Source organism: Lipophrys pholis (assembly GCF_963383615.2).
Source record: "Lipophrys pholis genome assembly, chromosome: 12".
Classification (NCBI taxonomy): Eukaryota; Metazoa; Chordata; class Actinopteri; order Blenniiformes; family Blenniidae; genus Lipophrys; species Lipophrys pholis.
In genome coordinates this window covers 15,617,953-15,631,944 of record NC_137641.1, presented here as the reverse complement: position 1 = coordinate 15,631,944, position 13,992 = coordinate 15,617,953, and the positions used below count along the sequence as shown (strand labels likewise).

The 13,992-nt window shown below is 41.5% G+C and overlaps 1 protein-coding gene across 1 annotated transcript in view; it reads right to left on the bottom strand.

Moving 5' to 3' along the window:
* Positions 1–2,097: 2,097 nt before the first annotated feature.
* Positions 2,098–13,992, bottom strand: part of LOC308117672 (putative cytochrome P450 120) — a 25,064-nt gene continuing 13,169 nt past the window's right edge. Inside the window, exons 10-11 of the mRNA XM_080476715.1 lie at positions 10,133–10,220; positions 2,098–4,040 (exon numbers count right to left, since the gene is read on the bottom strand). Of these exons, the coding sequence (XP_080332841.1) occupies positions 3,864–4,040; positions 10,133–10,220 (265 nt within the window). The 3' untranslated portion in view covers positions 2,098–3,863. The remainder of the gene's footprint in view (positions 4,041–10,132; positions 10,221–13,992) is intronic.

Here is a 13,992-nt window from a genome sequence, read left to right as displayed (position 1 = left end):
GTGTGAATCTGCTGTCGGCTTTGTCTGCGAGGCTGTAGGATTAAAGCTGTATAAAATACCCACAATGCTCTGGACAGAGAACAGTTGTGCAGTAATTAGCTGTGCTCATTAAAAGTGACCCCGGGCTTTGTTTTACCATCTGGACGCGCCGCCGTGCCTCCTGTTAGACACACGTAAGTCACTGACATGATTTCCATCATCACTTACTCTCGAACGGAAGATGAACTTCACTGCCTCGTTTCTTAGTGAAATAAGACGTCGGGATAGAAAAGCCTCCGGCGCTGACGGATCAGACTGAGGGTTGGTCGTCTCCACTCTGCGGTCACATGAGCGGGAAGAGGATTTCACCTACACCGTGAAGACTTGAGCCTCCACTTACTCCTCAGTCAGCTGCATTTTGTTGTTATTTACACACTCGAAGGAAACAAGCGACACTTTGGCTCATCACATTCTTGGGATGCACTCAACATTACAACCGCTGGAGCAAATTCCGGAGGCCATTGTTTGACGTTCTAATTGACAGCGTGGAATACGCAGACAAAGAACGGCACTTTGCAGGATGGGACTTTAAATCGACTCAGTTCAAGCCAACGACACATTATTCCTCTGTATATGAATAATTCTGTCCCTTTTACACCAAATGTAAGCGATACTTGCACTATTCTGGGTGTTTACTTTGTCCTTATGTTCAGTTTTCTTTAATCTTTCATAATCCTTGTATTCTGTACGGAGTGCTAAAAGTCAAATTCCTTGAAGGATAATTAAATGAAGCTTGACGAAAGAAGATGAATCTGAGTCTCATACAAAGTGTATTGACCCTGTTATGGCAGCGTACGCTTCCAGCATTCACACAACTAGAAAAAAAGGAGCATTTTCGTGGAGAAGTGTGAATGCTGGGAGGTGAAATGCTAAACTGCAATGCTGAATAAACTGAAGAACCCAGTTGTTTCTCTTGTGGTTTACACTAAACCAGGAAGCCTGAAACAAACAAAAAAAAAGGGGGAACATGAAACATCCAGACAAAAAGCTAAAACACACAGTGCAGACTTGTGTCTCTTAATGCATAAGAGGATTCACTGTAAGGAGCTTTCGCCCGTCATAAATTGTTGACAGTTGGAGCCTCGGCTCGCGATCAAGTGAAAGAAGAGCAGTGAGTCATCGCAGTGTGCAAACAGGAACCTCATTTTCCGCCGTAACCTCTCTGATGTATATCTGCACGTCTGTGTGTGTGTCATGTGATCTGCGCTGTATGTAGTGTGCATGATAAGTGGAGGATGTCTGTCTCATAAAGATGATCTGCTTCTGGAGAGCTCTTCAATCAACCTGCTGTTTCTCTATTACTAACACACACACACACACACACACACACACACACACACACACACACACACACACACACACACACACACACACACACACACACACACACACACACACCAAGTGTAATAATAAATCATTCAGCTCTGTAAATTCAAAATGGAGATATAAATTCAAGAGAAAAGTAGGATTAATGGTGTTTTATTGAGAAAAAAATGTGCAATTAACCAACAAAATTATCGTTAACAATCGACCGCTCTACTTATTTCATACCCGGTGGCCGCAGAACAAAAAGTCAAAAACAAAATCAATAAAAAATAACCCCCAAAGGAAATGCTGACGTACTGTATATAAGATGGAAAAAAACAAACATAATAATCACGCATTTATCTAATATATAATACTATCCTACTTCAGACTGATACAAAAAAAAAAAAGTATCCAAAATGACTGCCAATGTCAAAACTATTTATATTTATAGAAAAAATATAAAATTATGTTCAATATTGTCAATTTCTTCTGTTTATTTTTCTGCCCATTCTATATGAATTATTTCTGGTTGGTGTACAATTACTGTTGCCCCCTACTACAACATAATGAAGGTAAACTCAGTGACTCTAAAAATACACATTAAAATCTTTGCCATTTTTTGTATTTTATTTTACATTCTTTGTTAGTGCATAGTGAAACAGCTTTCCATTTAAAATAGTTTCATTGATTTTACTATCAACTAAAGATTTATTTAAATTGAAAGCGCTTGTTTTTTTTTTGTTTTTTTTTGCTGTCTTAATCTCAAAATATTAATAAAACAATCACATTTCCGGTTTCATTTCTGGTTTTCAAACATGACACATTAGTTTACACAACATACAAACTCACGTAAACAGCGACAAACAGTGAACACTGAGAGAAAAGACACAACCAAGGAATAAATACACGAGTATTTCACAGACACCTTTTTTTTTTTGAAATGACAGATTCTAATCAAATCTTAAAGACTGGTTCATAGTTTCTGACTAGTTGCCTTCTGGCATCGTTTAAGGTAGTGTGTGTATGTGTGTGGTGAGACTTGCATACTAAGAGGAGGCAAGTCAGTATAGGTATGACGAACTGTTGCTAAGCAGTGGTGGTTGCTAGGTGGTGGTGGTGGGGGTGGGGGTGGGGGTGGGGGGGGGGGGGAGGGTAAACCCTCACTCTGTGCTGGAATCTGAGGGTTTACCTCGATCTTCCTGTGTGGATGCTGAGGACTCAGTGAAGCACGAAGGAGAGGAGGGGCAATACATAAAAACAAAAACGGGAAATCTGAAGCCCATCCGAGCTGCTTTGCGAGCTTGTTTGAATCTCTATTTACACGCAAACGTGAAAAAGAGGAAAACAATCCCACCTGGAAGTCAAATCTCATGACGTTCGTGCAGGCTGAGATTGGAAGACGAACTACGTGTGCCTTTTACGCACGTAGAAAAGTTTTACGCTGAATAAAATTATTCAACCATTTCTTGCTTATTCTCGTTTTAATTCCCTACTAGATATCTTGTGGCAACTAATAATTTTGTCCATTTTCAAACGTAGGGAAGTCAATAATGTAACAAACTGCCAAGTAACCTTTGTCCTGGCCCCGCCCCCAAATGAAATACCAACTGCCCGACTTGGACAGACATTCTCAACTCCGTAGAAAAGTATTAGAGTTGACGACACTTTTGTTGTTTTCTGGGATATTTAAGTTATTTTGGACGCAAAATTGTCAAAAGATGTGCCTGGGGCACATGCAACTAGAGGGGGCGGGGCTTAGCCTTTCGACATGTTCTATAGAAAAATCCAGTCGTATTTATATATATATAATTTCTTGGCTGCCGATAAACATTTTCTTGTTTTTTATTGATTCTGTCTGAAGATCTTTTCATCATGTATTCCCATATGCAATACATTTAATTGTGTTTCTCTCCATTTACCTCAGTTTTTTTTTTTGCCGATATGCGATACACAAGCATGTGTGGGCTCTCAGTAACAATACAAAATAAACAGTTAATGCTACTTTAATAATGTAACGACCAGCCAATGAATCAATTGTTGGCTATATTGTGGCTTCATTACAATTTAAATGGTGAATCATATCATGTCATTGGCTTAGTTAAATTATGAGTTGCTCCATGTGTGTATTACATATTCATGCTCCCAATCAGCACTGTTCTGCTAAATAGTGCTAAAATGCTAGTTTCCATGTGAGCAATGCTTTGGGTCATTTATTGATCATATTTCTATTCAAGGATTGGGGTGAGCTGACCGGAGCTAAAAGATTTGAGGACATTTTACTCAAATATGATTGGATTGCCATCAAGTACAACATAGATGATTGGATTTAAAAGACGTGTTAGCAGCTGCGCGACATGAGGCAGAGGGAAAGCAGCGAGCTCGGCTTCCCCCGGTACGGCCGCTGCTGTGCACAGCAGGGGGGGGGAGGGACATCTCGGCTCGCTGGCTTCCCTCTGCACGCGGAAAGACGTTTCCCGCTCCTCCTGCACACTCTGTAAAAGATGCAGTTACCACGTTCAGTGTTTGTCAGGTGCGTCCCTGCTTCCCGTCTCTGTTCCGGTGTCCTCCAGCCGGGTGAAGGAGACGCTGGGGGGGTTGGCGGGCCGAGACACAGGCAGCCACTTGTACTCCAGATCCTGCGACGGCGGATCCAGACACCAGTCGTAGTGCTGCAGCAGGTACGTGCACGCTTCCTGGTGAGCAAAACATTTAAAGATATTCAGATTCCTTACATTTTTTTCATGCATTTTCTGTCCCACTTACATAAACCAAACTTAAACAGAGAAGAGAGCAGCGGGGGTGTAAGCTCCGATTTCAGAATGTTACAGCCGGGCAAAAGACAAAATGGGAACGTGGAAGGCAGCCTGGCAGAGCTCGTCTTCGGCCTCCGCTCAGAAAGAGTCCAACTTTTAGAGCGTCAGCCTCCGCGACGCTTTGCACGTCTTCATTCCGAGGATTGAAAATAGCAATGCAACACCTTTTTACAGCCAAGTCGTTGTGGAACATTACGTCCTGCGGCGGCACCGATTCCTGCCTCCAAGTCCTGCTAGTTAAAAATGACTTCCCCCACTGGATTGCATATAAATTGCTCATTTGACAAAGATCAGTCGCTTTTTTTTTTTTTTTTAACAGTATAAAACAAACCTGATATTTGATTTTCTTGCACGTAATAAGCACAATCAGAGTCTCGCAGCAGGTGATGTCACAACTATCCTCATCGGCTCATCATGAAGCACCGATGCAGACCAATGGTGTCCGCCAGAAAAAAAGCCGCATTTCCCTCCACTTCATGAATGAAGATTTTCCCGGTGGCGGAGGGGTGGAGGGATGGAGGGGTGGTGGGGTGAGGGGGGTGATTAGAATGGGGGAGGGGAGGAAGGAGGAGGACAGGGAAAGGATGGAGTGAGGATGACTCACATCTCTGACCTAGATCCCCTCGGTCTAGTTTTCACTCTGGTCATGCCCTGTGTGTGTGTGTGTGTGTGTGTGTGTGTGTGTGTGTGTGTGTGTGTGTGTGTGTGTGTGTGCGCACGCACGCAATTGACAAAAAAAAACAAAAAACAAAACAGCCAGAGTGACTTGAAACAGTCAGATCTTTGTGTCACAACAGCCACAGGATGTACCGGGACAAATGTGGCTCAACAGATGCATCACCAGCGCAAAGGACAGACAGCTGACATGATAAACTATCCACGGAGCGGTTTAACCACAAAGAGCGGAGAAACGGGATCATGCACGACGGCATCTGAAAACACAAACAAATGTTGTAAATGAAAAGAAATAGTCCCACTTTAACCAACTGACTCATAAAGATTCAACATTAAGTGAATGAGCCAGCATCGCTCTGCTGCATGTAGATGGCATTCGGCCTCTGGATTAAATTCATTATGGTTACCATGGATACTGTACTGTGAGATTAATGACCGTTGATCAATCTGTGATTGTAAAAAAAAAGTAATAATAAAAAAAAATACAAATAAATGTTGGATTTAAATAAAATCCAGATGTAATTAATTTAGGAAACTTAAATTGGTTACACGTATGTTTAAAATTAATCAATTTAATCAAGATATTGAGGTGGAATTATCAGGTGGAAAAAAAATGTAAATGACGTACAATTTGACTTACAGATGTATAATTCAGTTAAACGACACAAAAGGCAAACAGTTTTGTCATTTAATACTATACAGAGACCTTTGTCATCAGTCTTTTTTCTCTGGACAGTGGGCCCCTCCTTTCATATCAGATTTGACTAAACATTACAGTGAAGCCAAACACCTGCTGACATGCCCACTGCCGCCATCACACAAAAGCAACAAACTAAATGACAGTAATGGACAGTCTGTGGTCACAGAAAATGTCTGACGGTGGTTTTCTTTGGCATGTGATCCTCCCGTCATCTGTAACTGTTCTCCATGAAACGTTGTCTTACACTGTCAGAAAGGTGGTTAACATCATAAATGGTGTTATTATAGGCTCCTTTAAAAAAAATATATATACATACAAAAATATACAAATATACATACTTAGGCCCGGTTTACCCCCTTTTAAATCTCAAAGAAAAACCCTATAAATTTGCAGGATTCAGAATTCTTCACAATTAAGTAATCAAATGGATTTTGAAGAACCTTCACTGAGGCTTTGAAATGTGTCCAATGAGAAAGCGCTGCGTTCCTTTTGTTTCAGGAATTCTTCACTCGTATTAAAACAACTTTCTCATTAGAAACTGGGATGTAGTATCCCAGTTGATCACAACGTTGCAAGTTGGAAAACAGCACGCACGCCAGTAAAGGTGTTTTTGTTTGATTTAGTTCTGTCCTAGAAAACAAACAAACAAAAAAAAAAAGACAATATTTTATTCACCAAAACACTGCAACTTCACATACAGGCAACACAAATGCAATATGAAAACACATATTCTGCTTTGTTACATGTCACTCATGTCACATGATTCAGACAAACACCAGCTCGGACTGACATGTGTGCAGGAAATGAAAGTGAGTCAATGTATCGTTCCCATAAGACATAAGAAACATCACATGTGATTATCTGAGAGTTTGACTCGTATCTCATAGTTCCACTTTCAACAGCTTGCTGTGCCTCCCCCGTGGGTTCAGCTGCTTTTGCTGTTGAATAATCTGAGACTAAAACAACACACGATGTCTTAGAGACTGTAACGTACCAGTGAGGATGATTAACATCCTTCGAGCGTGTTGGTTAACACTCTGACTCAACGGATGTGGACTGCTGAGATAAGCCCCTCGTTCACTGACTAGTGCAATCTCCTTTCCTTCCCTTGTGCTCAGTCATCTGGCCTTTTGGTGCCATGCTCATTGACACATAAGAAGGATCAGCATTTTACTTAACAGGACTGGTTCATAAGAAAGAGGAACTCCATTCCCAGAATCTGTTGAATCGAGTCAGTGAGCGTTTTGAAATTTCGCAAAAAGAAAAAGTACAATCATTACAGTAACTATAACAACGGGGTTTGGCAGCTTCAGTAAACCTGTCACACGTTGAAGCAACAAGAAACGTAAACATGAACAATTGCAAGGCAGCTAACATACAATCTAATAGGAAGGGTTTCCAAAGCTGAACCCTGTGGTACCCCGTTTACATGACAATTTTTGCTTTTACGTTTCAGAAACGTTTTGAAAAAGATGTTCTTTTACACGTAAACGCTGAAAACTAAGTAGTTTTAATGTTGGGCCACTAGTAGGTGCTGTTGGTTGTTTTTGTAATGAAACCACAAGCACATGCACACAGAGAATAATACGCTACAAACGTTACCAAAGGTGAGTCCACAGACATTCGTATGAACAGAAGAAGTTGTTATTCCGGGTGACGGTCAACTATAAAACTACCAAGTCCCAGGAGAAAATGGACGGGGAGTCATGACACATGTGCAGAAGAACTATTTACTACGGCCTGGGTGCACTTGCGCAGTAGTAGCTGCTTTTCCATGGAGACGGGGTCAGAACGTTTTCAAAAATTTCCACCATAGAAGGCTGTTTTCAAAAAGTTGTGTTTTCACTGACTCAGAGCACCGTTGTTGTGTAAACGCCCCCCCCCCCCCCCCCAGAAAAAAACACAACAAAAGTTTTCTGTTTTCACTCGGAAACGTCGTGTAAGCAAGTGAACTGAAAAATCAATAATGCAAAACATGGAGTGTATATGAAGGTCAAGTTTATAACATACTGCCTATACAGAAAAAGGCAAATGTGCCATATTTTATTTTGACATCTATCGGTCACTCGAGACCGCCACCTAACTAACCAATTAATCAAAAAAGCTTGGAAGACTTGCAATTTTTCAACATTTAAAACACATCAATGAGAGAGACGGGAAGGTTGGAGGTGCATGCAATGTCATTTTTCGAGGAGGCGTTACATTATGATAAAAATATTATCATCTACTAACAAAACACAAATCCTGCAAAGCAGTTGCACAGACACCAGCAGAGGTCCTCTCCAGTATGAACTATCACCAAAGCATATTTACGGAATATGCGGCTCACATGCTATTTAGTGGTCCCATTGTCTGGATAGAAGCTTCAATAAAGGGCTTTCTATTTGCAATCATATTCAAGCAAATAAAGTAAAATTATAGACTCATTATAACAAGTTGTTGCATAACTCATTTGGACAAAATATTTAGAAAATAATGCCTCAGGCTTTCAATTTGTGTCAGTTTATGCAACTTTATATGAATTTTTTAAAAATATATATAATTTCAGTGTATTACTAATTAGCCCCAAATCAGATTCCTTTGTTAATCAAAGAGAAGTGCTGTCAATGTTACTCTGTCTGTTTTCAGGTCGGTGTCACCCTGTGGACTCCCCAGTGTCAAGACTGAAAACACATTTCTTCTCACTCACACTCGTTTCCACAGGGAATGTGCCGGCATGGGGAAATAAATGTTTCTCCTTCCTGTTGTTACACCTCTCCTCTGCTTCCAAGGGCCCTGTGTGTGTGTGTGTGTGTGTGTGTGTGTGTGTGTGTGTGTGTGTGTGTGTGTGTGTGTGTGTGTGTGTGTGTGTGTGTGTGTGTGTGTGTGTGTGGCTATGGTGAGTGCCGCCACGGGGACAGGGCGTTGATTTAAAAGGGGACAGTCACTTCCTGGGTCTCTCCTACTGGTGTATCCAACGGACACACACACAAGTCCGTGCATGTCGTCATTCCCAAGAGCGATGCTCTATTTACTGAATGACTGGGGGATGGGTCACCTCTCCTCTCTATTACAGTTTTTCCAGTGCTATGGGGGGGGCATTTGAGACATTTGAGTCGCGGACACCCGGCCACAAGCGCGAAGTAGCTGGCTTGATCAGTTAATAAAGCTCCTTTCTGGTATGAAGCAGAAGATAGATGTAAACAAACGGGGGTGAGTTAAAGGTTTGCAGACACGAAGGAGGGATACTGAACGTTCAATCCACAGTGGGAAGATACAAAAATACCAAGCGGTAAATACTCGGAGCCGAGCAAGCCTTCAGCACAGTGTAGGCGCCGAGGACAGAAGAGGAGAAACGAGTGGGATGGCTGTCGTCAGGCCTGCAAACCTACACCTGGGACACGCCTCCTACTTTCTCTGTGCAGAGCAGCTCCACGCTCACCGGCTTTACCTTCACAATGATTGGTGAGGAGCTTTACCCAGACAAATCCTGACAAAGAATTACTGGAACAAAATGTAAACAACAAATCAAACTATAGTGCAAATTCACAAGTGGAACAATTACAAGCTCGATACATGCAAAAATTCTACGTAAATTAACTGGTACGTGCATACTGCTGCACCTCAGCATATTCTTGCCCATGAGTTCCTCAACCCTGAACATGCGTGGGGATATATTAAGAGAACTGGCATTCAGCTAATACAAGGAAACAGAGCAAACACTGAAAATTAGGTAGTTTTCATGTTGGGCCACTAGTGGGCGCTGTTTGTTTATGTAATGAATCCAGACACATTTGCATAAAAAACAATACGCTATAAACATTAACAATGGCAAGTACACGGACATGCGTATGGACAGACAAAGTTCGATTGCTATTCCGGTTTACATTTTTTAATTCCATTGCTATCAGTTACTACAACCACGACACAAATTAATATCGTATAATCTCATGAAGCCTGTTCGATGTGTTTTCATTCTTCATGCTCCGTCAGTAATCTGTAAACTGCTATGCAGAGTTTCTTCGTGTGCGTTTGATCGGTCAGACGCTGCAAAACTCCGCCCCTTTCACGTGAACGCACACACGTAGGTCCGGGTGGAACTAGCGAGTTGATAACCTGCTTCGTAGTAACGGTGATCAGGATGGCACGTGTCTGGATCAGTCAACCCAGGAAACAGAGAGACATCCTGGGTATGTTTATCCCGGTTCGTAGTACCGTGGTTGTGTAAACAGTAATAAATAATAATAAAGTAAATGTAGGCTATATGGGGGCGCTTGTGGTTCTGTGTCAGAATATTGCAGGTTCGATTCCCCCATCTCGCCCCGTTCACGCATGGAAGTGTCCTCGAGCAAGACACCGAACCCCCAAAGTGAGTGCGTCGCACGGCAGTCGCCTCCAGTGGTTTGTGAGAATGGGTGAAAGTGATATAAAGAGATGTTTCAAATCCTGTATCTTAAATTACTCCAACCCAAACACATAAGTACATTTTCCTCGACTTCCCAGTCAAATACCCAAACAAAGAAAAGAAATACAACGTTTGCTTAAGAAACTGCTGGATAACAAGTGGCACTGAATAATGTGTGAGTGTTCAGTGAGTCGGCGTTACAAGCAAACTGACCTTGAGGAAGACGTTGGTAAGTTTCACTCCGATACAGTTTCTGGGCCCGTTACCAAACGAACACAGGAAATGTTCCTGGCCAGCGTTTCTGCACAAGCAAAAAAACAAAAACAAAACAAAAAAAATTGTGAAATGTGACGTGTCAGAGAAATGAGAGATGCAGAACTCAATATCTTGACAGCTACGAGAGCGTTACGCTGTAGTAATTGTTTGCTTCTGGTAATTTGTTGGAATGATTTTTCCACAAATCAGCGCTCTGAAACAGCCTCCCCTCACACTGTGGAGCAGATTATTGACGGCGTCGTGCCTGCTGTCACAAACATAATCGTCAAAGGAGATGAAGCGATCTGCAAACACATGATAAGTTATGACATCACACCCTGAAGACATGATGAGGAAATCACACGCTAAAGCTTTACGGCACACTATTCTCCTAATTCATTCATTCATTGAAGTATTTGGAAGATCGACAGAACAAAACATTTTACCGACGTTGTTTCACCCTATGTCCTTTACTTGAACTGTGCACAGTCAGATGTCTGGCTTGGTATTGGATGTGGTGTTAAGCATTCGCACGCCAGCAGCACGGTCCAGGCTTTAGCAATGTCTCATGACGCAACACTGGTCTGGATTGAGGATTAACTCGACTGGAACCAGCTGAAATGGGCTCAGTTTGCACAAAGGTCAAGAAGAACAAGACAAGATAACAAAAATATCGAGGTAGCTGTGGGCACATACGAGTATAGACATTGATTTTAATGCATCAGGAATTGAACAAAAGAGGCAACTGCTTTCACCCAAAAATCATAACTTTCACAATACCAACACGATTTAATCCATTTATCGAATTTGTAACTGAAAAAGATTTTTTTTTTGCGTAATCCGAGTCCCCCCCCCCCCGCATACACACAGTTTTTCCACAGTTTTCACAATCCATTCTACCGTTCCTTGTGGGTCTCTGTAGTTGCTGTTGCACTTTTGCTTAAACCTGGTTAAAGCTTGAATTTGTTGAATGACCGAGCTAAAATAAAAAGAAAATGAGGCTCAGAGGACAATCACGGCAATAAAGTTGCACTTTTGACAATATATCTGACGTCTGCAGTTATTTTTAAGTGCATTGAGAAAAGAAAATTGAATCGAAACTCAAATTTTTTTTTGGGTGTCCAAATCGCGCAGCCTTACAACACGATAACTTGTACATAGGTTATTACTTCACCTTTGAGCATTTTTGTTATCGCAGAACAAAGTCTACTTTTTCATTCTCAATGTGCACGCTCGCTTCTGGCGGAGTTAACGTGTCACAACTTGAAATTGTAACTGTGTTTGTTGAATTATGTGTTTTACCAAAATCAACAATGTATTTGCTGCCGTCTAAAAATTCAAGTACTTTTACATTTGATGGTATATGGGCAATCAGAACAGAACAGATCAATTTGACGATCAGAGGACAAAAGGTTTATAGTAAATGGGAAGACGGAACAAGAGCGGAGACATTAGATCTGATCATTTTAGAGGTGGCTGAGATTCCCCACACAAAGCTGTGGCCCCTAACACCGTTGTCATGCCAACGGACACCCAAAACGCGACGGCAGTTTTCTGTTTTCACTTGAAAACGTGGTGTAAAAGGTGCCCATTCTTCCGTTTACTGGAGAAACGGCTCATTAATTCTCAGACAACTCAGTCCTCCTCACAAAAGTGACTCCAGTTATTAGTAAGACAACTTTGGAGAAGCATTAGCTTTACTCATTAAGCTTTTATGGGGCAAGTGATCGTCGTTAAAACTCATCGTTACACATTTCTCTGAGCACATTACTTTTCTGATTTAAAGCAAATAACCAGTAATATTAGGGAGAGATCCAGTGACATGTTTGATCCTATGTAGAGATATTTGTATTGAAATTCTTAAATGCAATGTCATTTTCATCCATTTTAAACCAATTTTTTATTACATTTATTAATATTTTTCCCCCCAGTCTCTCTAAAAAAGTAAATGTTTCAATGAGTTCTCTACAAAGGGTTGAGATCTGTTCATTTTCAGTCACTATCTGAATAACTACGCCACTTTTTGCAGGATATTTTCTCGTTATTTACACAACACTGCCTATAGGTGTGACTGTGTAAGTCCTGTGCTGACTCTATGCGTTTCCCAAATTTTGCACCCAGGCATTGCCAAATACATACTTGTTGCATCAGGTCTTAATGGACCCAAGAGATGTACACATGTGCATCCTGCATGATATAAACAAAACAAGATACCAGTGCTTTTCATGAGCCAAAACTCAACTGGGTGTGTTTAAAACATTCAATGACAAAGCATAAAAATTGCACAGTGTCACAAGAGAAAATGCTTCTCTTCACAAAAACACGGAGCTTTTTATCTTTTCCTGTATTGAATGTCCTGGAAGAAAAAAAGCTCCAGGACTCTGGACCGAAAGGGAACAAGCCTTGCTGTCCTCAACAAGACAACGTGGCCATGAGTCAGAGGCCCCGGCTTGTTGTTCTCTGTCGTACCTGCTTCAACCCACCAATATAAAGCCTCTAAAAATACACTCAAAATAAAAAAGATATTTGCCGTTTCCAGTTGTCAATCCGGAGGCTGCAGGCCCTCTCTCCGCTCTCCTCTCATGCCTAATGCATCCTGCCTTCCTGAAACCTGAACTCTGATTAAAGGCAAACAGGAAGCATTAGCGGTGTGTATTCGTCCGAGGCCGGCGTGTCAGATGATGTGTGTGCGAGAACGGAGACTGTTAGCGGTCTCGCTCGCATCCGTCTAATGGTTTGATGTACTATTAGTCCATCCTGGAGCAGTGCAACGTGTGGCGTACAACGCCGTTCCGTAACGACCCCCGCAGAGAGGAAGTCTCACCGAGAAGACCGACGCGGATGTGCTGAGTGGATGGGGAGCGAGTCTGGAACCTGTAATGTAATTTAATCTGTGTGATTAATTTTTCTACAGTTAAGGTTAATGTGAGAGCAGATGGCAGGTAATCTTATCAGATTAGTTCAAATAGAGGGGGCTCTTATAAAAAAACTTGTGTAGTCTTGAAGGGTCATCCATCCTCTAACTGCACTTCATCCAGTTAAGGATTGAAAGAGAAAATGTCTCCAAACTGACAATGGGGGGAAAGGAAAAGGGTCCGACTGGTCGCCATTCATTCATACAGCCACATGATTGGCTGTATGAATCACACAGGAAACAACCCCACCGTCGAATAAGGATCATCACATTGTCACGCAAACATGCAAACCACTGCACCACCATGCAAGTGTGTTGCTAAAAGGCATCAAATATCATCCTAGGGCTGATTTCTGTTCAATGGTTCAAATTTAACAATCATAAAGACATTTTTTAAAAAGTCAATCCATTTGAAATAGAAGTTCCACAAATATCAGTATGGGCCCACATTTCATTTTGTAGTTATTTCTTTTTAACACTTTCACAGACTGGAAACCCCATTCAGCGTCATTTGAGATGTTATCACACAGATGGTTTGACAGGAAAGCAGTTATCAGATTTTTTTTTTTTTTTAATTGACCAAAAAAAAAACCAACTGAATGACACAATGTGTGGGAGAAAATGGATGAAACGTTGGCCTTGTTTATGCAACATTTTTTGAAGTGAAAACACAAAACTTTCATACCCCATTGTGAGTCTGTTTACACGACAACGGTACTCAGAGCCACTGAAAACGCAACTTTTCAAAAACGCTCCAACATTTGACCATTTAAACACGCGAAGCACTGCGGCTGCACTTAAGCACCACGGTAAGTGAATAGTTCCTCTGCACATGCACAAGAAAGTTTACAATGACAACAATGGCGGCCTCCAGGGTGACATGGCTGTCCGTCCATATATACGT